The sequence below is a fragment of the Saccoglossus kowalevskii genome, chromosome 9 (assembly GCF_978046115.1).
Source record: "Saccoglossus kowalevskii chromosome 9, keSacKowa6.1, whole genome shotgun sequence".
NCBI lineage: Eukaryota > Metazoa > Hemichordata > Enteropneusta > Harrimaniidae > Saccoglossus > Saccoglossus kowalevskii.
In genome coordinates, this window is record NC_140649.1 from 21,826,320 (window position 1) to 21,848,589 (window position 22,270).

Below are 22,270 nucleotides of genomic sequence, written 5' to 3' on the forward strand. Positions count from 1 at the left end.
TTGAAAACGAAAATGGATTTTAAAAAAGAAAATGGATATTAAATATGAAAACAGATTTTAAAAACAAAAAATGGGTTTTTAAAACAAAAAATGGGTTTTTAAAACGAAAATGGATTTAAACAATTGGTTTTAAAATAAAAACAGATCTCAGAAACGAAAGTGGGTTTAAAAATAATCGATTTCAGAACCGAAAATAGTTATTAAAAAGGATTATAAAATTAAAATGGATTTTCAAAATGTAAATGAATTGTAAAAATGGTTTTGTAAAATGCATTGTTATGAGCCACCTGGCTTGCTATAGTTATCATAATTATAAATAAATAAAATAAAAAATGTATGTCAATTGGATTTTGTCGATGTTTTGTCGATGTCTGCGAATCATATATAGAATATTTACAATTTTGGAGATAAATATTAGTGACTTGCAGGATCACAGATCGGTCACATGTGCGCCACAGATGCGTAGATATTGTCGAAAACAGGGGTCAGTGACGCATTTACCAACCGACTTTTCGAGTATAAATGAAATTCATAGATCATTTACGATAAATAGAATCGCTGAAAATCACTTCCTATTGGTTTGTGTGCACGAGACGGCGACCCTGTACGTTATGTGACAATTTTCGAACGAGCCTACAAGCTGCTACATAATCGGACAGAGAATCACTCGAACCAGAAACCCACAAAGAGATGAAAGTAGCTTAACCTTCGTTAATTTTATTACAAAATGTTCCACATGCAACTAACAAATTGTGCTTGATGTACAGTGAAATAAATGTAATTGTGTTAGAAGACATAGGGTGTGCGAACAAAATTGTTATGCAATAATTTGCATTTTATACCGAGGTGCAGATGTTACGAGTATAATCGTGTCACCTTGACTGTTCAGAGCAGCGGGTAATAACTGCCATGACGGGCGTTATACGGACGTTGTTCTCATGAAACTGTGCACTGTGGGGCTGATGAATTAAGCATAACATTTAACTCATCCACAAATATGGGTGAGCTTATAACATAAATTGTGTAAAAAGAGCACAATATTGTATGGCACGTTAACGACATTGCGCAGTAAAAAAGCTATTCGTTACACAGTTTTGTGTAAACAAACAACGCGCGCTAAAAACGTAGGACCCCCCCCCCTCCAAAAGCCAAAAACTGGTTCGTAAAATTGAGTTCAACACAACTATTTAAACATGTGTTCTCGTGGACGCTTCTTGACATTCAGGGACGAGGTACATCTGGATCATCCTGTACAAATCTAGCAAACAAACAAAAAAAACCATTAAACTAGCATATCGACACGGATTGATTTTGACTGGGGACGAATCATCGTTTTAGTGGGACTTGATAATACAAACAAATGCAATAATAATAAAACAAATTGCCTTGCCACGGGGAGCAAGGACTTTGCAATGAAGCATGTAAGCGCGTATTGGTGGGCAAACCGATGAACCATGATGACAAAAATTGTTTTCAAATGGACGTTTCCAATATCCTACCAGCTGTACACGAGTACGGCTTAAATACAGACTTGCAATAATGTAGCTAATTAATACAAAAACAATATTTTGCTGAGATGCGACTTAAATTGGTGATTAGAACATTTATATAACAATGGATTTACTGGCAACATTCACCTAGCTGAATCACGCTCGTGTGTATTTGTCTTTGTCAACATATCAAATGTGGAAGATAATTCGGATGTTTATAAAACAAAATATCAATATAGTTTATATGTTTCGCATATGTCCGTTAAACCGTTTGTGTATTTTTTAATTTGGCCCAGTAACCTGCAATAAACCTAACTTACGATATATTCGCCATCGGTTCCGTTGTTGATCCACGTACTCCATGTAAATAATAAACTGGTTTATCCTCTGCTTCGAATTCTAATCCCACAAAATTAGCCCAATTCGACCACGCTGAGCCGACAAATACTCTTGCACCTGTATACAACAAACAATGATTTGTACAGTATTGCAATCACAGATATGAAATACACATTGCGTTTGGACACTGTTAATTATTTTAATATTTGATAAAGCATGGTTCAGTTTTAACGGATAAGTGTTAAAGCGGGGGATTCGTCACTTACGCATGCGTCAAGTGTCCATAGCGTGTCATTGTTTACAAACAAGCGCCTACCCATGAGCTTTTCCGTTCTTAGCGTGTGTTGTTATCGTCGCATTGGACTCAATTCCCGCGCGTGCGCAGGTGATGACCCTCCCGCTTTAATGGCATGCTGCGCAGCTTGTCAATTCGGTTAACAGTTGAGCACCACCAATGCTGTGAATGCCGCACTCCCCTCGATGGACATCTTGATCACGTGACAGAGAAACGACATCATACTTACAATACTTTGACCTTGTTAAAATACAATACCATCCTGTAAGTTTTCACATTAAAGCGATTAATTGAATTTCAATTGCTTTCCTAATATTTATATATACATATACTCACGATAACATATTTCTTGTTCTAGTAATGAAAACATGTAATCGTCTTCAACAAGCGACGTTACTTCCTGTGATTTAATCTTAGTGATGTCAGAGGATGATGATATATAGGACATCCTTTTGGATAATACGTTAATTATCTCCTAGAATAATTGCAGAGATCAATTTTATTGTCAAGACTGATAAAAAGACCATCATTATTTCCGCTACATGTTAAAAATGTACATATTGTATACATTGAAAATAGAACAAATAAAGAATGTAGTGTAAACTTGGGCTTGTCTATTGAAATGTTTTCATGCATTTATGCATTTAGTGACATTTACACTTATATCCGCACATCATGAGCAACGATAAAGATACATAGTGTATGAACATCTTTACTGGAATAGAAAGTACTTAAATTTATGAACAAGTGATTGTTTGCTAAAGATCATAAAAATTATTAAATCAAATAGACTTATACAAAGGCGTATCTGATATCTAAGTAATCATGTTATTGGTTTTCACAGACGTACATTTAATTGCCGAGAAACTGACGATAAACAAGAAGTTATGTGAACTATGCCACTCATTGACAGAGGTGCTGAAAATAGCTAATATTTGAACATATTGCCATTGGTGTTGTCATGGTTACTAGGGATTAATCCATCTGACATTCCTCATCAATGTTTATAATAGCTTGCTGCTCAGAATTACATTTGTGCATTTAATGAGGTTATATAACTTCTCCCTCCCCGGGCCGAAGGGTGTACCGTTGTGCCTCAAATATTCCAAGTCATTAGGTTATTTTATTGTCCATCTAGTGTACATACGCTGCATTTAACGATATGATAACTAACATATTCCAAATAATCATAAAAATGGAATATCAAAATTAATCTAGTTATGGTACAAAACAAGACGCCACGGTTTGCTAATAATCCACAGGTACACTGCCTATAAAACGTTGTACATATATAAAACACGCCCGTCCACACACAGATACCGATCATCCATTTGTCCCCGTTTTCTCTCCCAAATATACAGTCACTTATGTGTTATTTCAGTACACAATATTTTGATTAGTATATGGAGTAGGATTACTGAAATCTGGCTTGAAGCTCCGTGTAAGAAAGCATACGTCTGCAACTTCAATATAATGTGAACAATGGCATTTAACTAGACATATCGATTTGGTTGTGTATTCGTTCGTCATAGATCATATCGTATCTTTAAATGAAGTCAAGCATACACCAGCGCCTGACATGACTTATTTGAAAATGTTATTACTCACTTGTGAATACGGCAAGTAGGCAACGTAGATGCACGATACACCATGAGTGTTCATGATATCGGCCAACCCCTTGGCGAATTTATCCATCCCGTTTGACAGTGAAGATAACAGTTGTGAACATTTTTCACGGTCCCATTTTATCTTGTCGCCAGAGCATCTGTAAATAAAAAAAAGTATGTATTTTAGTACGATACAAATATTATATTTTTAATATTAATATTACAGCTGTGACCATATGCACATACATACTGTTACCATCACTTAGCATTTAACGAGTTACTAAGACGGGAATATATTTTCAAATTTTATTTTGTTCACAGTTTCCTGTGGTTTTCTACCTAATTTGAGTACAGATTATCTACTGTCCCGCACTTACCATCTAGTGCGTGTTACCTTGCTCAGACTATCAACTCCTAATCATATACTCACTGTTCTCCCGTCTTGTTTCTCCAGTGCAGTGCTAGGTATGGTTGTCCATTACAGATTCGATCACGAACAAAGTCGGCCACTTTAGTGATAATGGGTGTTCGTTTAAGATTTTTGTTTACTAATTTGGACATGCTTTCTTTATTTGGAATGCTCAGGCCATGATCTCTTGCAAAGTTGTACGAATACTGAATTCCTATACATTTTGTTCGACTAGATGATATTAATCTTTCCCATGTTTCTTCTTCGCTTTGTACAATATGGTCTTCACCTGGCATATCAATGTCAAGTAGACGTTTAAAAGCAATTTTATCTGTGAGATAGGCACGCTGAAAATGATAGAACTGATTATCGTTGGTATGTGTACCATGCACAATTGTCTCGATTGTGCTGCCACATTCGCGTTTAAACTCTTCGACGGTTGCCAGGGGAACAATTTGACTTAGCTTCCCCTCGTCGAATGTCTGGTTGAAGTCGACTAAGTCGTCGCTTCGGTGTTTCAAAAACGGGGTCAGTACAAGTGTTCTGTTGAGGTAGATTGCGAAACGCGCTGCGATTTTCACGTGCTTGTATTCATAATTTGGTCCACCACCGGTCAATCCAATCGGCATGATGTAACGTTTACTTTTGGTTTGTGTAACAACCTGGTGTGAAGGAGTAGAAATTGTGTCACGTCGATATTAGGTAAAGTGAGTTGTGTTGTAATGTGACGTGGTTTGGTTTCCTTTACGAACTTCTAAAGAAAGTAAACTCTAAATACTCATATGACATATAGGCGAATGGAAAAAAATAATCATCATACTCTCGCAATTTCTCTGTAGCATGGTTACCAGAGTACTCTACACGTATGATTGCACACAACAAGGTAATTCTGTATGTACACAATACAATACTCACATTTATCTCACGCTTAGCCGTCGTCGTTAATATACCAATATCTGTAGTAGTTGTTTCCAAAGCTATGTCGGGACCAGTGTAACGATGTACAATTTTTTGGGGTCTGTGAATTGGTGTCGTCATCAGAAGGAAACTGATGGCGAAAATCATAGTCGTAGTAGCCGTGATGACAACACCGGAAACAGTAACGTATAACCTCCAAATCCTCATGTTCAGAACACCAGAATGGATCAATTATCAGCTACAATAACCCGGTAATCATTATGCCCACATCAGCTATAAAGGTACACAGTTGTGTGTGTATTATTTGAATCTAGTTGGCTGCTGGAAATGGTGTAACAGGCATATCATTGTACGTTCATTAAATCATTTTTGAGAGCGGCACATGCGCAGATGAGGTTGTAATGTCACAGCTGTTGCCTTTATAGTGAACTATTTTTTTACTAAACTGGCTGGGATTAGAGTTGAATAAATAAAATGGTATTTGTGAATACGATTACATTTCTGTTTCTGTTTCAAAATAAATGTTCAGTTTTAAATTTTCTAAGAACATGCTGGGGAATTACGTAGACAAATAGTTTGCAAATCATATGCAAATGTACATATCAGTTTAGTTATTCCATTATTATTTATATGTTTTTTCTTGAGAATTACCATGATATTAAAATCAAATTCGCAAAACTAATATCACCACCAGCAGCAATCAAAATAAATTGAAAAAAAAAAAATCTAAAATCGTAGATGGCAGAAACCTTTTTCAGTGAACTACCCCTGTATGCAGTGACCACTTAGTATAAATGTGCGATGCGGTCACTGCGGCTAACTGATGAATAACTGACAGATACTATTATGTTTAAGCATTACTAAATGTGATTTATTATTGACAACGACTTACGATTCGCCCAATTTAGGCGACAGGCGTATTCGTAACTGTTGTAGCATTAAAATAATGTTGCAGCAGATTTGTTAGGATAAACTATTTCAAAGGATTCACGCCAACACAGAAAAGCCAAAGCGATATAACGCAGTTCTCGTCTGCGCACGTTGTCCATGTTCGATCTGTTTTAGCCACTGAACCATGTTAAACCAAGTGTATTAGGCAAAAGCTTTAGACCAGTGATTCCATATGCTTTCAAAGATTTGTGGAATAATGTTACTGTAAAAGTAAGTTTATCAGTTACACGCACTGGTTTCCATGGGTAACTAGATATGAGTAGGATAATTCTTATTAGAATAATATACGTAATAATTATACAAATATGTATTCGTTTCTGATTTTACATGGATTGAGAAATCATTAAGTTATGGTGTACACGAGAATCGTTAGTAATATTCAACAGCGCCACCACCGACTAAGAACGATTGCGCCACCGTTAAAGTCGATGAAAATGTTATTTCTTGCGGTACGAAGTAAAGCCAGAAATAAATGTTTTGGTGGCACCCGTTAGAGGGCGCATTTGGCATACCGCATTGGCTTGTGGGAGTGCATTGTGTGAGTTGGTCAGTCTAGGCGTTGCCACGTCACAGCCAGCAGCTCGTAAAGTGTATTTATTTTATCTCACTGCGTATCATTCTAAATGGAGGACCCGCCAGCTACCTCTGGTGTGCAGCAGCTTCTGCAGGAAAATAACGCGCAACTTTTGCAGTCGATTAACGCTTTAGTTTCGCAAAAGATGACTTCTTCTTAAGAGACGAGTTGCAATTGTCGCATGACCTGTCCACTCAAGTCCAGATGGCAGAAATAAAGAAAGTGAAATATGGCATTGTTCCTACATTCAAACGGAAGGCCAATGAAGATCAGTATAAGCACAATATCAAAGTTGCGGACGTATTAGAAGAGGCGCAGTCCAGTTTGCAGCTTGCAAAATATGACACCGTGAAAGAAAAACTTGCTGCAGGTATGGACTTAATCGAAAAACGCCAGAAATTGATTCTACTTGCAGATACCTCTGAATACGGCTGGAGTACAGCCCAAGAATACGTATCGCATGACTTGGCTATTGACAGTGAAGACGAGAGGAGAATATGGAAGGCCGAAACGAGAGCGAGCAGAAAAATCAAGGATAAAGTTCAGAAGGCAAAGAAGACCCGTACTCGAAGAATTGTCAGCCAACAGGACCTTACCAGTTCCCAGAGTTCGGCTTGGCATCAGACACCCAGCTCTAGCAAAGGTTACAGTGGTCCCAGACAGGGAGTCTGTTTTGGTTAAGTCGGCAAGGGCATTACCGTTTTGAATGCAGAGCTATGCCAACAAGTGGAAATCTGCAAACTGGTCTCAGTAGTGGCAAATGACTATTACATGAATAGAATTTAATCGAGATAAGTACCGATTCTCATTTCCTCTCTCATAATTTCCGTTTTTCGGATGGGAGTGCTATGCTCGCAGATGGAGATGCAATACCAGGGTGTAGTCCGGTTGTGGTGAGGGGTCGTCTTTTGAAACATATAAATGCATGGTTACATATTTCTGCTTCTAAGTTCGTTATAGATTCTATTAGGTTTGGGTATAAAATACCCTTTTTCTCCAACCCGCCACCTATGTTTCTAAAAAAACAACAGGTCGGCATTCAATAATTCTGCTTTCGTTGAACATTCCATTTCTAACTTGCTTTTGTCCACAGCAATAGAGGAGACGCTAGTGCCTCCTTTAGTATGTAACCCTTTGTCAGTGGCTGTCAACAAAGAAGGTAAGAAGCGCCTTATCCTGGACCTAAGGCGTGTTAACTTGCACGTTTTCAAGAATAAATTTCGCTTTGAAGACCTGAAAACTGCTCAGGAAATACTTAAGCCAGGATATATTTTATTTAAGTTTGATCTTAAATCTGGTTACCACCACATCGATATTTCTCCTGAACATCGCAAGTACCTGGGTTTTTCGTGGGAGTTCGCTGGGAAGCAACGTTATTTTTACTTTTGTGCTTTACCCTTCGGTTTGTGCTCTGGACCATACATTTTTACCAAGATGCTTCGCCCATTAGTTAGTAAGTGGCGAGGGGAAGGGAAAACCGTGGTGGTCTATCTTGACGACGGCCTTGGTGCCAGTGGTTCACTCAAGTCAGCTTCTGCTTGCGCAGCAGCAGTAAAAAGTGATTTAAATAATTTTGGTTTCATCACAAATGAGCAGAAATGTCAGTGGACTCCAGTTCGTAAGTTAGTGTGGTTGGGAACAGTGCTCGATATGGAGCTAGGTAAGTTTTTTATTACAGTCGATCGACTCAGTCGCTTAGAGGCGACTATCACTGGCATTTTAACCAAATCCGGACATTCACGTCCGACGTCCAGTTTTGTATCAGCCAAGAAAGTGGCTCACGTTACCGGACAGATTGTTTCCATGAGAGTGGGTGCAGGTAATATTGCTTTACTTATGACTAGAGCGCTGTATTGCGCCCTCTATCCTTTGAGTTCTTGGGATAATTGTGTTTTATTATCGGAAAGGGCCATTGTCGAACTAAATTTCTGGAAAGACAACGCTCGTAAGTTAAACGGCGCCCCCATCTGGCACGTTGAAAGAGCAACAAGGCTGGTATACTCAGACGCCTCTGACAAGGCATTTGGTGGGTATGTGGTTGAATGAGACAAAGAGCAGTGTCTCAGTTCTACATGGAGAGAACTACAAGCAGTTTACAAAGTCTTGTGTAGTATTGTACATTTACTATCAGGTGGTACTGTCAAGTGGTTTACAGATAACCAGAATGTAGTGTCTATTGTACACAAGGGCAGTATAAAGTCTGATTTGCAGGTTATCGCTTTAGCTATATTTAGTAGCTGTTCCCAGCATGGGATTTCTTTAGAGTTGGATTGGATCCCAAGGAGTTCAAATGAAAAGGCTGATTATCTCAGTAAAATCATCGATGTAGACGATTGGTCTATTAACTTTAGAGTATTTCAGATTTTTAGATTTTAAATGGGTTCCTTTCTCAGTTGATAGGTTCGCATCCTCTCACAACACTAAATGCGATAGATTCAATTCTCGCTTTTGGTGTACAAACACGGAGGCTGTGGACGCTTTTACTCAAGATTGGTCACTAGATAACAATTGGTTGTTACCACCTGTATGCCTCATTGGTAAAGTTACGAGACATTTGGAATCATGCCGGGGTCGGGGTACCATAGTGATCCCATTATGGAGATCGGCGTACTTTTGGCCATTTATTTGTCCAGATGGAGTGCATTTCGCTGCTTACGTAGCAGACTGGATTGAATTGCCAAGCGATTCGAGCATTTTTGCTGCAGGCAGGGGCTCAAACACTGTTTGGCGGGAAACAGCTGAATTTCCGTATTTTGGCTTTAAATGTAAAGTTCAAAGGTGAAAATGTGTCTAAACATAGCCTTGCAGGCTTTTGTTCTAGTGATAGAGGGTGCTGTATTCTGTGCAAGCTATAAAATACGTATTTAAATTTTTTGCCGAGCACAGATAACTGTGCTGAGCTCAAATGACTGAAATAGTCCAAGTTTTCGTTTTTTGCTGTGATGGCGTCAGATAATGTACCTGGCGCGAGTGATCGATGGATCCATAGCAGCCTGTTTTTCTGCAATTTGAAATTTTTGCCATGACAATGGCTTAGCCAATAGTGCTTGGCTCGATTGATCGACTGAGTTTCCAAAATAGCAGATTTTTTGCTTTTTCAGTTTAATTGAATATACACAACTCTTCATGTTTTTCACTACTCCACCAGATACGGAGGTGTTTAAATTGGGAGTCTGGACAGATCTAAGAACGAACAAGGAACATGCTCATCTGGTGTCAACATTGGAAAGCATATCACTAGCATCAAGAGCGGACTCCACAGCCAAGAGTTATCTTAACGCATTTAATAGATGGACAGAATTCGCCAAAGGATGCGGTTTCCAGGTATTTCCTGCCAATCTTTCCCACGTGTCATATCTAACTAGTCTGATTGAGGGCGCAATTCATAGCCAGAAGACGAAACAGTGCGTGGAATTGGCATGCTATAGCATTCAGTGGATGCACACTTTGGCCGGTTTGCCGTCACCTACTCAACACCCTTTTATCAAGAACATTGTGGAATCCTCCAGACGGTTACTTGGCAAACCACCAATCAAGAAAGAGCCCGTGACAGCAAGTATTTTGTGCAGTCTGGTTGAACTCTTAAAGCATTCAGCTTATTTAAAAGATATCAGAGATCTGTGTTTATGTTTACTTGCTTTTGCTGTTTTTTTTTAGATATAGTGATCTTGTAGGTATTAGGGGTTCAGATATTGTCTTTAATGACACGCACGTTTGCATCACTATCCGAAGCAGTAAAAATGATCAGTATTTACAGGCAGCAGAGATCCAAGTGGGTTCTGATGTTTTTATTTTCAGGCCTCTATACTATAGAAAAGGGGGTGCTCATTGATCCGGGCAAATAGGAAGTTAAGTTATTCTCGGGTTCGTGAAATTATCAAAGCAAAATTGTCCATGGTAGTGGGGGACGTATCCGGGTTTAGTACCCACTCCTTCAGAATAGGAGGCACTACAGCAGCCGCACATGCGGGTATATCCGATCGATATCTGATAAGGCATGGCCGTTGGAGATCTGATAAGGCCAAAGAGGGCTATGTGAGAGACGATTTTGAAGCCATGCTTGGCGTTACTAAGTCCTTAGGAATTTAAAATATTTATGTTTTCAAGCTGACGTGCTCGATTACCATGTATCATATTGTACTGAATTTTGTTTTTGTTGTTTTACATAATTCACGTTTTCCTTGCATTTCCCCTTCTGTTTTTTGTCTATTAGCTCGTGGCAGCGTGACAACACTCTGAATATTCGGCTGTGCCTACTTTTTTTTGTTAACCTCTGTTGTAAAAACAAAACATGTTATTTCTTGCGGTACGAAGTAAAGCCAGAAATAAATGTTTTGGTGGCATCCGTTAGAGGACGCATTTGGCATACCGCATTGGCTTGTGGGAGTGCATTGTGTGAGTTGGTCAGGCTAGGCGTTGCCACGTCACAACCAGCAGCTCGTCAAGTGTATTTATTTTTTAATTATTTTCTAGCATTTCAAGAGCTCTTGGGTAGCATGCATTATTTTTTCTTTTGTTCCGCTTAGAATATATAAGGGTGAAACCCGCCACCCTCCCTCAGGCGCATTCAGCATGTGGCGGGGGTAGATTTCCAAGCTTATTTTTCCCCTTCATTACGTGGGTTTTTTAGCCTTGTTTTTTTCTACACAGCTTTATGCGCCGCTTACAGGGCACTTGGTGTAGTTATTTATACATTGTATTATTGTATTGTAAATAATGATCATTAATAAATGGCGATTAGCTCGTGGCAGCGTGACAACACTCTGAATATTCGGCTGTGCCTACTTTTTTTGTTAACCTCTGTTGTAAAAACAAAACCAGCACAAACTCAACTTAGTAATCCTTAGCAACCAAATTTATGTGTTGTACATGTATGGGTAATCTTGTTACACTGTTCAGGGTTTTCGGCTTTTGTTTTCACCGTGACGGTTGCCAGGTGGTGAAAATTCACTGATGTCCGCCCGAGAATTTATTGTGAAGATCGGGTTGAAAGCTACCACATTAGAACGTTCTCAAAAAGCGCGCGGCCGTGTCTTTTACGTGCAGGTATGTATTCTACAATTGAGTAAGGATTAGACATGCATACTGTCTCTTGTTTTTTTAAATAAAATAAATTTTGGGAGTGTATAAATGGCGAAAACCGGGTTACTACGAAATAAAGAGACTTGTGATTCTTGCAAGGGTTCCCTTGCTAATAATATTAATGAGAATTTCAATGACTTCACAGGATTTTACGGGCAGAGCATGTATACATACAATTCTTTCAAGATTGCCGTGAATAGCGAGTAAGTAATGGTTAGAACGCAGACATAAAACAATCTGACGTATCACTGGGATCGTACTCGGGGATGCATTTGCATTATGTGAGAGTCTAAAATACAAAAATCGTATAATCGTACAGAAGACAGTTCAAAGCTTACCAGAGGACGCATTCAAGTCAGGAAATTAACTCCAGACAGTCGGTGATTTGATAGACCAACACTCACACAAACATCGCGAGCAGAAGTGTACACATCATGGTCATGTCATTCCCTAAATTCGCGATGTCATTCTTCCATCGCCATGTTATTCCTTTATTTGTCATGTCATCCCTCTATTTGCCATGCTATTCCTCTATTTGCCATGTCATTCATTCATTCCTTCTGTCATTCCTCTATTCGCTCTGTCATTCCTCTACTTGCTATGTCATTCCTCTATTCGTTACGTTATTCCTCTATTTGACATGTCATTCCTTTATTCACTCACTCTGTCATTCCACTATTCGTTATGTCATTCCTATATTTGCCCTGTCATTCCTCAATTCGCCATGTCATCCCTTTATTCAATCTGTCATTCCTTTATTTGCCATGTCATCCCTTTATTCAATCTGTCATTCCTTTATTTGCCATGTCATTCCTCTATTTCCCTTGTCATTTCTTTATTCACTATGTCATTCTTCTATTTGCCATGTCATTCTTCTATTTGCCATGTCATTCTTCTATTTGCCATGTCGTTCTTCTGCTTGCCATGTCGTTCTTCTGTTTGCCATGTCGTTCTTCTGTTTGCCATGTCGTTCTTCTGTTTGCCATGTCGTTCATCTGTTTGCCATGTCGTTCATCTGTTTGCCATGTCGTTCATCTGTTTGCCATGTCGTTCATCTGTTTGCCATGTCGTTCATCTGTTTGCCATGTCGTTCATCTGTTTGCCATGTCGTTCATCTGTTTGCCCTGTCGTTCATCTGTTTGCCCTGTCGTTCATCTGTTTGCCCTGTCGTTCATCTGTTTGCCCTGTCGTTCATCTGTTTGCCCTGTCGTTCATCTGTTTGCCCTGTCGTTCATCTGTTTGCCCTGTCGTTCATCTGTTTGCCCTGTCGTTCATCTGTTTGCCCTGTCGTTCATCTGTTTGCCCTGTCGTTCATTTATTCCTTCTGTCATTCCTCTACTTGCTATGTCATTCCTCTATTCGTTACGTTATTCCTCTATTTTACATGTCATTCCTTTATTCACTCACTCTGTTATTCCACTATTCGTTATGTCATTCCTATATTTGCCCTGTCATTCCTCAATTCGCCATGTCATTCCTCAATTCGCCATGTCATTCCTCAATTCGCCATGTCATTCCTCAATTCGCCATGTCATTCCTTTATTCAATCTGTCATTCATCTGTTTGCCATGTCATTCATATGTTTGCCATGTCGTTCATCTGTTTGCCATGTCGTTCATCTGTTTGCCCTGTCGCTCATCTGTTTGCCCTGTCGCTCATCTGTTTGCCCTGTCGTTCATCTGTTTGCCCTGTCGTTCATCTGTTTGCCCTGTCGTTCATCTGTTTGCCCTGTCGTTCATCTGTTTGCCATGTCGTTCATCTGTTTGCCATGTCGTTCATCTGTTTGCCATGTCGTTCATCTGTTTGCCATGTCGTTCATCCGTTTGCCATGTCGTTCATCCGTTTGCCATGTCGTTCATCCGTTTGCCATGTCGTTCATCCGTTTGCCATGTCGTTCATCCGTTTGCCATGTCGTTCATCCGTTTGCCATGTCGTTCATCCGTTTGCCATGTCGTTCATCCGTTTGCCATGTCGTTCATCCGTTTGCCATGTCGTTCATCCGTTTGCCATGTCGTTCATCCGTTTGCCATGTCGTTCATCCGTTTGCCATGTCGTTCATCCGTTTGCCATGTCGTTCATCCGTTTGCCATGTCGTTCATCCGTTTGCCATGTCGTTCATCCGTTTGCCATGTCGTTCATCCGTTTGCCATGTCGTTCATCCGTTTGCCATGTCGTTCATCCGTTTGCCATGTCGTTCATCCGTTTGCCATGTCGTTCATCCGTTTGCCATGTCGTTCATCCGTTTGCCATGTCGTTCATCCGTTTGCCATGTCGTTCATCCGTTTGCCATGTCGTTCATCCGTTTGCCATGTCGTTCATCCGTTTGCCATGTCGTTCATCTGTTTGCCATGTCGTTCCTGTGACTTCCTCTAATGAAAATACACAGTGAGTTTTACCTTTGACCCGTATGTATCTAGGTTTTGCGAGTCATGCGTGTGCCAAGTTTGAAAACTCCAGTCATTTCATCTCTGTAATTACATAATACTCATGAACCAATATTTTAATCTCTAAATGTAGCAAGGTCTTGTAAACCGATTGGGTTATATAAGTCAATTTCAAACTAGATGGTTCGTTTTGTGTGTGTGCGCGCACCAGCGCATGTGTGTGCGTGCGTGCACGTTCTTTCGTTCAAAAATAATCATAATCGATGATCTTGAAAGCAATAATGCTGAAATGTACATTATTTTGTGTAACGCCCATTTTATCTAAATCAATCTCTTTCATGTTATATAATTCAGTAACGTCGATTTTTATCATCCATGTGTATTGTGCCCAACGGCCAATAAAAAGGTTTGTTCTTTAGCAGATGTGTGCTCGTGTTCTTCATTTATAAAACTAAATTTGCGCGGAATACATTTGATATTTGTAAACATTATTGTTGTAGAGAAACGTACATTTCACTACAAAAAATAATCTGAAATCAATTTAAATAACTTCCTGCAGCAATGTTTCTAACACGCATTTATCTTATTTGATACAATGTTGATTACGACATTAGTCATATTTATGGATCAAAGGTATAGATTTCGACAGTAGACCGTTTAAGTGTATGGTAGCGTAGCGACATTTCAATTAATAATAACAACTTATTTTGCAATATCATTGTAAATTAGAAGTTCATGTATTCGTGAATATGTCAAAATGTCATATTTAGCTTCAAATGTATTTGAAACGCATTCTTACAAGGTTATTGTCACACGCAACGTAATATTACCGTAATTGGTATAGTACAAGTGTGATGGTTCAAATACCAAAATGGCAACAGTAACAGAAAGACTTCCCTGGCGGCGATGATAAAATACGAACACAGAGCCAACAGATGAGGTTTCAACTGGTACTGGTAATTATACTCTGCAAACATCAAGTACAATAACGCGGTAAAACTCCACTACTCCAACAACTAGATACTTAAACTCCAATACAATTCAACGAGATCTCCGATCTGAACTCGGTGCTGAACAACTCCCCTATATATACCCACACTGTTTATAAATAGACCATTACATCAGCATACATAATGAGTCTGGAACTTACTGCCAATTTCTAGAATGTTCCATTACCTTCTATTGCCTCCTACAGTGTTCTATCACCTATTCAACCAGTTTCTAAACAAAATCTAGAACATTCTCAGTCACACGGAAGTGGTAAACAAGTCGTATGCGACAGTTATATTAGATAGTAAGATATATGTCATTTTTATTTAGTGTTTTGTAACACATGACTAACTTAATGGAATATGATATTGGTGAAACCTTTTTATCAAGTTTGTGCTCTTAGTGTCTTATGCAACATTAATTGCAATTGACTTCTTAATTTCAAGAGAACTGCCTTGAACCATTTGCTACCGCTTATTGTTTTAGGGTGATGTTTGTACAAAAAACATGCTCGATGATTGAATAGTCATAGACATTGGTGTGTCTAATCGCGTATTACATGTGTATCATATTGTTTCCACATAAAATGTTTTATTGTACATAAAAAGCGACATGTCATCATTGCTTGCACTAAAGATCTTGTAGTCACTGAATTGCACTCTCTTGTTTTAGATATTTGGGATATACGAACTAGTCTATCGTGAAGCCGCCTGCTACTGCGAAAATTCACTTGTCAAGGTTACTCGTATTTTAAAATTGTGCAAATGCCCAGTTCCGTTACAATTATTGATACACAATGTAGTTTGCATTTTTAATGAATATGTGGTTATATTGACGGGAATGTCAATAATTCCCATGTGCAACGCACATCAATTTATGTGATGAATGCGGTTTTCTGAACGTCAATACGATGGATTGGCATGCTATTAATATAAACAGCACAGCTATCTATTCCTGAAGTACTAAGGCTAAAAGACGAATAACAATAAAATGCAGTCCAGGTATATAAGTTAAAACTGCTTACAAATTGTTGTAAACTATTCCTTTTGTCGTAAATCTTTTGGGGTTGTCACATTTACCTCATTCGACAATTATAACTATTTGTTATTGAAGACACTTGGGACTGGGATGGTGAGACTAATCTCACAAACTGAAATTACACAATATTTACAAATGCTATATATAATATATATAGAAGTTGGAGGAATGTTAAAAAATATTAACCTTGTATAAACGTATGTAAATTATTGGATGATATAGGGAACATGATATCTCACATGCATTACAATTATATAGATTTCAGAAAATTAGAAAAAACAACAACATTTAATTGAAAATCTGGTTTCGTTTATACCGGTGGAAAATAGGCAGTCGCTCTAAGCTACTGTTCCTATATTTATCTCGGTTACGGATTATCTCTTGTTTGGTCATTTCAAAATACTGATTCAGTGAGTATTGAAACTCTCCAGGATTCCTGAATTGACAACTTTGTATATATAAGCACATATGCTGTTCTAACAGCAGATCATTATATTATAACCACGTGCGTCGTGTGTTTATATTGATAATGTGTAAATACAGTGTGTATTGCAAGTCATTGCTCAACGCGCACTTATGAAAATCAAAATAATATTAAACATAATGTTCATATATAAAATAGGAAATAAGATTAAACAAATAAACACGGACAGGATAGTTATACAGAATAGCCTGTGAATTAACCTTTTGATACGTCAAAAAGAACAATTCAACCAATAGGCAATACACAACTGAGAAGTTTGAAAAGAAATGTAGAACTTTATGAAATATGGTAAATGTTAGGAAAAGAAATACAACATCGACAATAAAAAGTCAGGGTACCGAGGGATAGAAAAAAGTAATAAAGGCAATAATAAATAACTTAGGAAAGCATGCGCAATAACAAAGTATAGAAAAAGTGAAACACGTGGTCTTTTTCAAATTTGTAGGTTCAGTGTGCTTTTATACACAATAGGGACTCTCTTAGACGCATTGGAGTTGATGACTTTCTTATATTATACATGCTTGCTATATTATAGATTACACTAATGAAAACTGTTATGCGATAGCTTTGCGACTGATTCCTTACTCGGTGAAAGTTGACCCACACCCCTCATTTATTGCTTTATGTTTCATGTGGAAAATCTGTATTTGTTTCGCATTTTATGTGTTCTATATTCCATTCTATCGTAACTATTATAATAGACTGAGTCTATGAGAATTCGGGTTAACACATAAAGAATAATTACTAATTACAGTATATCGACATTTTTAGCAAAGTAAGGTTTACACAATGTTTTGAGTTTCACTTTGTCAATATCTGGCCCATAACAGAACTAATTGCATTTCAACATATTTGAAGGAATGCAAATGTTTGATTGACAGAAACTGGAGGTAACTAATATGATGAACATCATTTTTCTATGATATATATTGCAATATCTTAATCACATTGAGACATGCTGTGACATGTAGGTTTCACTAGTAGGAGCGCATATACATTAAAGTTTTACCCAGGATCAATATATTTCTCTGTGTCGATAGGTTTGATTAAGTTCACTGCTGCCAGGCGTTTTACGTTTCCCTTTTGGAGAGTCAATTATCTTTAAATTGAATACCTAATGTATTCAAATGACTGACTCAAAAAATGTTAACAAAGTAATAACATTTTCATGGGCTGCGTAAATTATGGAAACAATCATGTATCGGCACAAATTTCAAAAATGTTGTACAACTTACCATATACGAACATTTTCAGTTATCTGTGACCTATGATAATGGCTCAGTGGTTGGATTATGTGCTTAAGTGATTTAACGCTAGTTAATCTTTGTCATATATGAACATATTATACACAAATAAAGCAATATTACAGATTATGTAATCAATTCGGGTATTATAAAAACTACATGCACATTGTGAACATAGAAATACTATTGAATATGAGTTCTTACATTCATCAAGTCTCTAGTAAACTAAATGAGCCTGTGTATAACGTTCCGACTTTTGTGAATTCGTGGAAACAAAAACGCACGAGAACTGTCAATACTAATTTAAAACTATGTAGTTTTTTTTTCAGGAGGGTTGAAATGAAACACGTGTTTTAATCTCAACTCAGTCAAGGTTTAAATTCAACACACTCGTCATTCTTATTAAAAATAAAGTTATATATGTCAACATGGCTCAGACATTCACTCTCCTCCACTCGCTCCGTACAACCTGTAGATTCACGATCAATATTGACAAAGTTATCCTCACTTCACAATTCATGTACAAATTCAATAATACTAGATAATAGAATGAAGATTGATTTACATCAAATATTTCGAATTTACGTACAAGGGCCGACGATCAATATTAGGAAGAATTTACAACCAGTACAGAATTCGCGTCCACAAAAATCTAAGCGGTAATTGACTAATCTTGGTGACAGATTTAGTATAAAATGAGTATTCATATTTATATTGACATGGATTCTCAAGAAAAAAATAATTAAACGTTATATGTCCTAATGTATTTCATAGTCCCCTTATTACATATTACCTGATTGGTAGTTACGAACTATACGCATGTATAGGCGAAAGAAAAATCGTAAAACCTATGACATATATTGTCTTACAGTGACTTTATTAACCTATTCCAATTCAAATAAAAACAATAGCGAACACTGTATCTGCTCAAAACGCGTTATGAATTCATCACACATTACAGCGATTGCAGTCACATCAACATCGTCGGGTTCGTAGTTACAGTGCGTGATTAAATCATATCAATGCAAAATGCCCAATTGTACACAATCGCGGCAAACAATTGTTTATCAAGTAGAAAAAATGATTGTATGAATATGTCAGCTGTACATTCATTAGTCTGCTGAAAACAATCTTATCAATCATAAAGGAGATCCATTGTTGAAACATTTATGCACACACGACTTCCTGACATCAGACGTACTAATTGTCTATGTGCTGCACGTACATGTGCGTTATGTGTGAGCAGCACTTATAAACATCTGGTAAAAATATACGGTAGTGGTCGACCATAATAATTTTATACGAAGAAATGAATGTATCATCCATGGCTTAGACGGAGGATATCACACTCACCGAATTGATGTTCTGCCAAGGAGAGCTACATGCAAAGCCATCAGTGAATAAAAGTTTTATTTACATTTTAAACACGTTTTGATTGACATTGATTACAAATGGTAAAATAAGCAAATCTGGTTGTTCTTAGTAGTAGACAATAACGATAAATCTGAAATACAAGATGAGAATATTTCACAAAACGTGTTACAAATAGGTTGGATATTACGGTACTCGGGTGTACACCGATCAAATACAGCAAATGTCATTGCCGTTCGAGTGTAAACGTGACAAATGACCCTATGATGCATTTTGCATAAAATTGCACGCATTTTGTGGAAGTGGACAATATTTATATGAAACGTATTAACGTAAATTTAAATATAAATCTACAGTGAAATTGTGTAATCACTTGATCAATATAGATCACAGAAGTCGCTTAGACGCGATGTGAAGTACAATTGTAGCACGGTGTCGTTGTGGCCTACGCTTAATGTTATCCTCTGTTTTTACCAACGACTTGGGTGCAAAAGCTAAACATACTTTAAAACGGTACTCAAAAATCAAAATAATATAATTTTTTTCGTTTTTTATTTACATATGAAGTTTAATAACATGATGAATAAACGATGCAACGAAATATAAGGGTCACCATACAACAAAACAGAGTGAAAATGTCACATGTCGAAACAGCAATTACTCGAACACGTTTTAGATATTCTATATTATATTATTTAGTTATTCATATCCAGTCAAATGTACAGTAATATTACGATCAATTTCAGTATATAGGATCTAGAGTCGAATACAAAAAAATGTCATCGTTTAGATCTACTTGTTTTGTTGTTTCAGAATTACCTAACACTGAAACGTAACAAGTGTATAGAACGTTGGACTCTATAGTGGGGGTGGGTACTGTCAAAATGATGGCTTGATGGCTTAAGTAATGTCATTACTTTGGAGTTTCCAGGTTTCAATAAACTGTAGCCTCTAGCCTCTAACTACAGGATGATATGACGTAGTTGAAAACAGGAACACAGTTTTGTTTTTGTGTTGACATGGTATCATACAACATTCGCAATACTGTCGTAAGCCCAAAGCGGTTGAGTTCAACGCTACAAAAGCTTATTAAAAAAGTGTATTTCACAAAAATTGTCAGGTAGATGATTTAAAATCAATGAAATGAATATTGAATTAGCAGCTATTTCTAGGGGCATACTGCTCATGCAACCAATGTCCATTACGGTCATCCAGCAAGACACAGCTCTTACATAACAACATCTAATCACACTTCAGCAAAAAACCTAGATACTTACAGAGATGGATCGAAATTCCCGACAGTGTTTGTTTTACATGTCAATAAACGTTTGGCACCTCTACGAAAATGTTTGTATTTGAAGGCATATATAAATGGGTTGCAGCAACAGTTACAAAAAGACAGTGATACTGAGCAATGGTAATACCAACTAAACAAATCAATTGTAATTCCAATTGTGTACAGTGTCAAGATGACGAATGCCGGTGTCCAACAAATTATGTAAGCGCCGCACACTATCATTAACATGGATATCACGCGTTTTCTCGCATGGAGCATACTCAACGTAATCTCGTCTCCTCGAAGATTACCAGTGATGGCGCTACTAGCTCGCAATGAATGCTGGACTTTATAATAACACACCAACATGGTACCAAGGGGAATGATGTAATTTAAAAAGCCTGTATAAAACCAGATCTGAATTGGAACAGCACCTATCAACGTATAGGCGCACATCCCGTCACGATAATGATATGTAAACAACATGTAAATGTTATAGATAACTGCAATAACCCAGACCAATGTGATCATCATAACAATATGCCTTGTGCGGAATTTGGCAACATAACTCATAGGATGGACAATAGCATAATATCTCTCTAAAGTTATTGCAACTAAAGATAGTGTGGAGGCACATTGACAAGTCCACATCGGGTACTCAGATAACCACACACGACAAATGAATTCACCTGCTAGTCCAACTGGAAGCGATATTTCTGAAGATAAATATTGAGAAATCAGAAACAATGAAGCTAGGCCATCAGCCACTGCCAGGTTGACAATCAAGCTGTTAGTGTTTGTCCTCAGCGTGGACGTGCGTAGAAATACGATGATTACAATAAGATTGCAAAAGAGGCCAATCATTCCAATGATTCCATATAAAGTTCGCATCCATATTGGTGAATAGTACATATCATAATACTCGTCGTTGATTGGTGGCTTCAGTGATATCCATGTTGTGTTATTCATACTTGCCACTTGCCTGCAATTTTACAAAACAATCGTGAGTCGTCCGTGTATCCAACACACATATACATCTTTGAAGAACTGTCACATGCGACTGTGGTAAGTGGTACTACTTGTAAACCCAGTAGAAGTATATATTTTCTGAATTACACTATGTTAAATGGAAAATAGCACCCCATCGTTCGCAACAGGCTGACATCACTCTATGCCACGGTTCAATATATAAGGTTAGAACATGTTAGCATATATGTACAGATGCCAATCATACATATAAATTGTCGTCATTGCAACAGAACTGAAAATATATTCAGTTTTGCATTTTTGTACCAAATGCTCAATTCCTAGCATTCTTTTCACAATTTATCTTTAAAAATACAGTTAATAATAAAATATCTATAGTATATGATGACTGCAAAAATGGAACAAAAAAGTATCATTCTATTTCCAACGACCAAAATAGCAATTTTTAATATTCTACTTATATACGCGAGTAATACAAACACAAATTTGAACTAATTCACATAAATATTTTTAAGGATATAACCATTTTCTCAACAGTAGCTATGTAAGACATAATTTACTCATAATCCCATAAAAATGATGCTAATTTGAATATCGAAAAAATGAAAAGTGATCAAAAAATGTCAATTTGCCTACATTTGTGAAGCTCTTTTCACATGTGTGTTTCATTATACAAAAACGATATAATATCGTGGCTCAGATGAATGATAATACATTCACCGATTTATACTCACTAATAATACTTGGCTGTGTACTGCCAAAATCTGTTCTATCGCCGAGCTGTCTTGCTACCGCCAGTTTCATCATCAACAATGACAATAATGTCCTTAT

The 22,270-nt window shown here is 37.5% G+C and overlaps 2 protein-coding genes across 2 annotated transcripts; both read right to left on the reverse strand.

The window, feature by feature from the left end:
- Positions 1 to 1,098: 1,098 nt before the first annotated feature.
- LOC100378035 (uncharacterized) lies at positions 1,099 to 5,406 on the reverse strand. Its single transcript, XM_085503782.1, has 6 exons — positions 5,056 to 5,406; positions 4,162 to 4,802; positions 3,733 to 3,889; positions 2,461 to 2,599; positions 1,811 to 1,946; positions 1,099 to 1,258 (listed from the first exon to the last, which is right to left on the reverse strand). Exons 1-6 carry the CDS (start codon positions 5,263 to 5,265, stop codon positions 1,222 to 1,224), a joined length of 1,320 nt encoding a protein of 439 aa, XP_085359908.1. The 5' UTR covers positions 5,266 to 5,406; the 3' UTR covers positions 1,099 to 1,221.
- A 15,043-nt stretch (positions 5,407 to 20,449) lies between these two features.
- On the reverse strand, positions 20,450 to 21,421 carry LOC146738974 (somatostatin receptor type 1-like). The gene has a single exon (XM_085503995.1). It carries the CDS (start codon positions 21,419 to 21,421, stop codon positions 20,450 to 20,452), a length of 972 nt encoding a protein of 323 aa, XP_085360121.1.
- Positions 21,422 to 22,270: the final 849 nt, after the last annotated feature.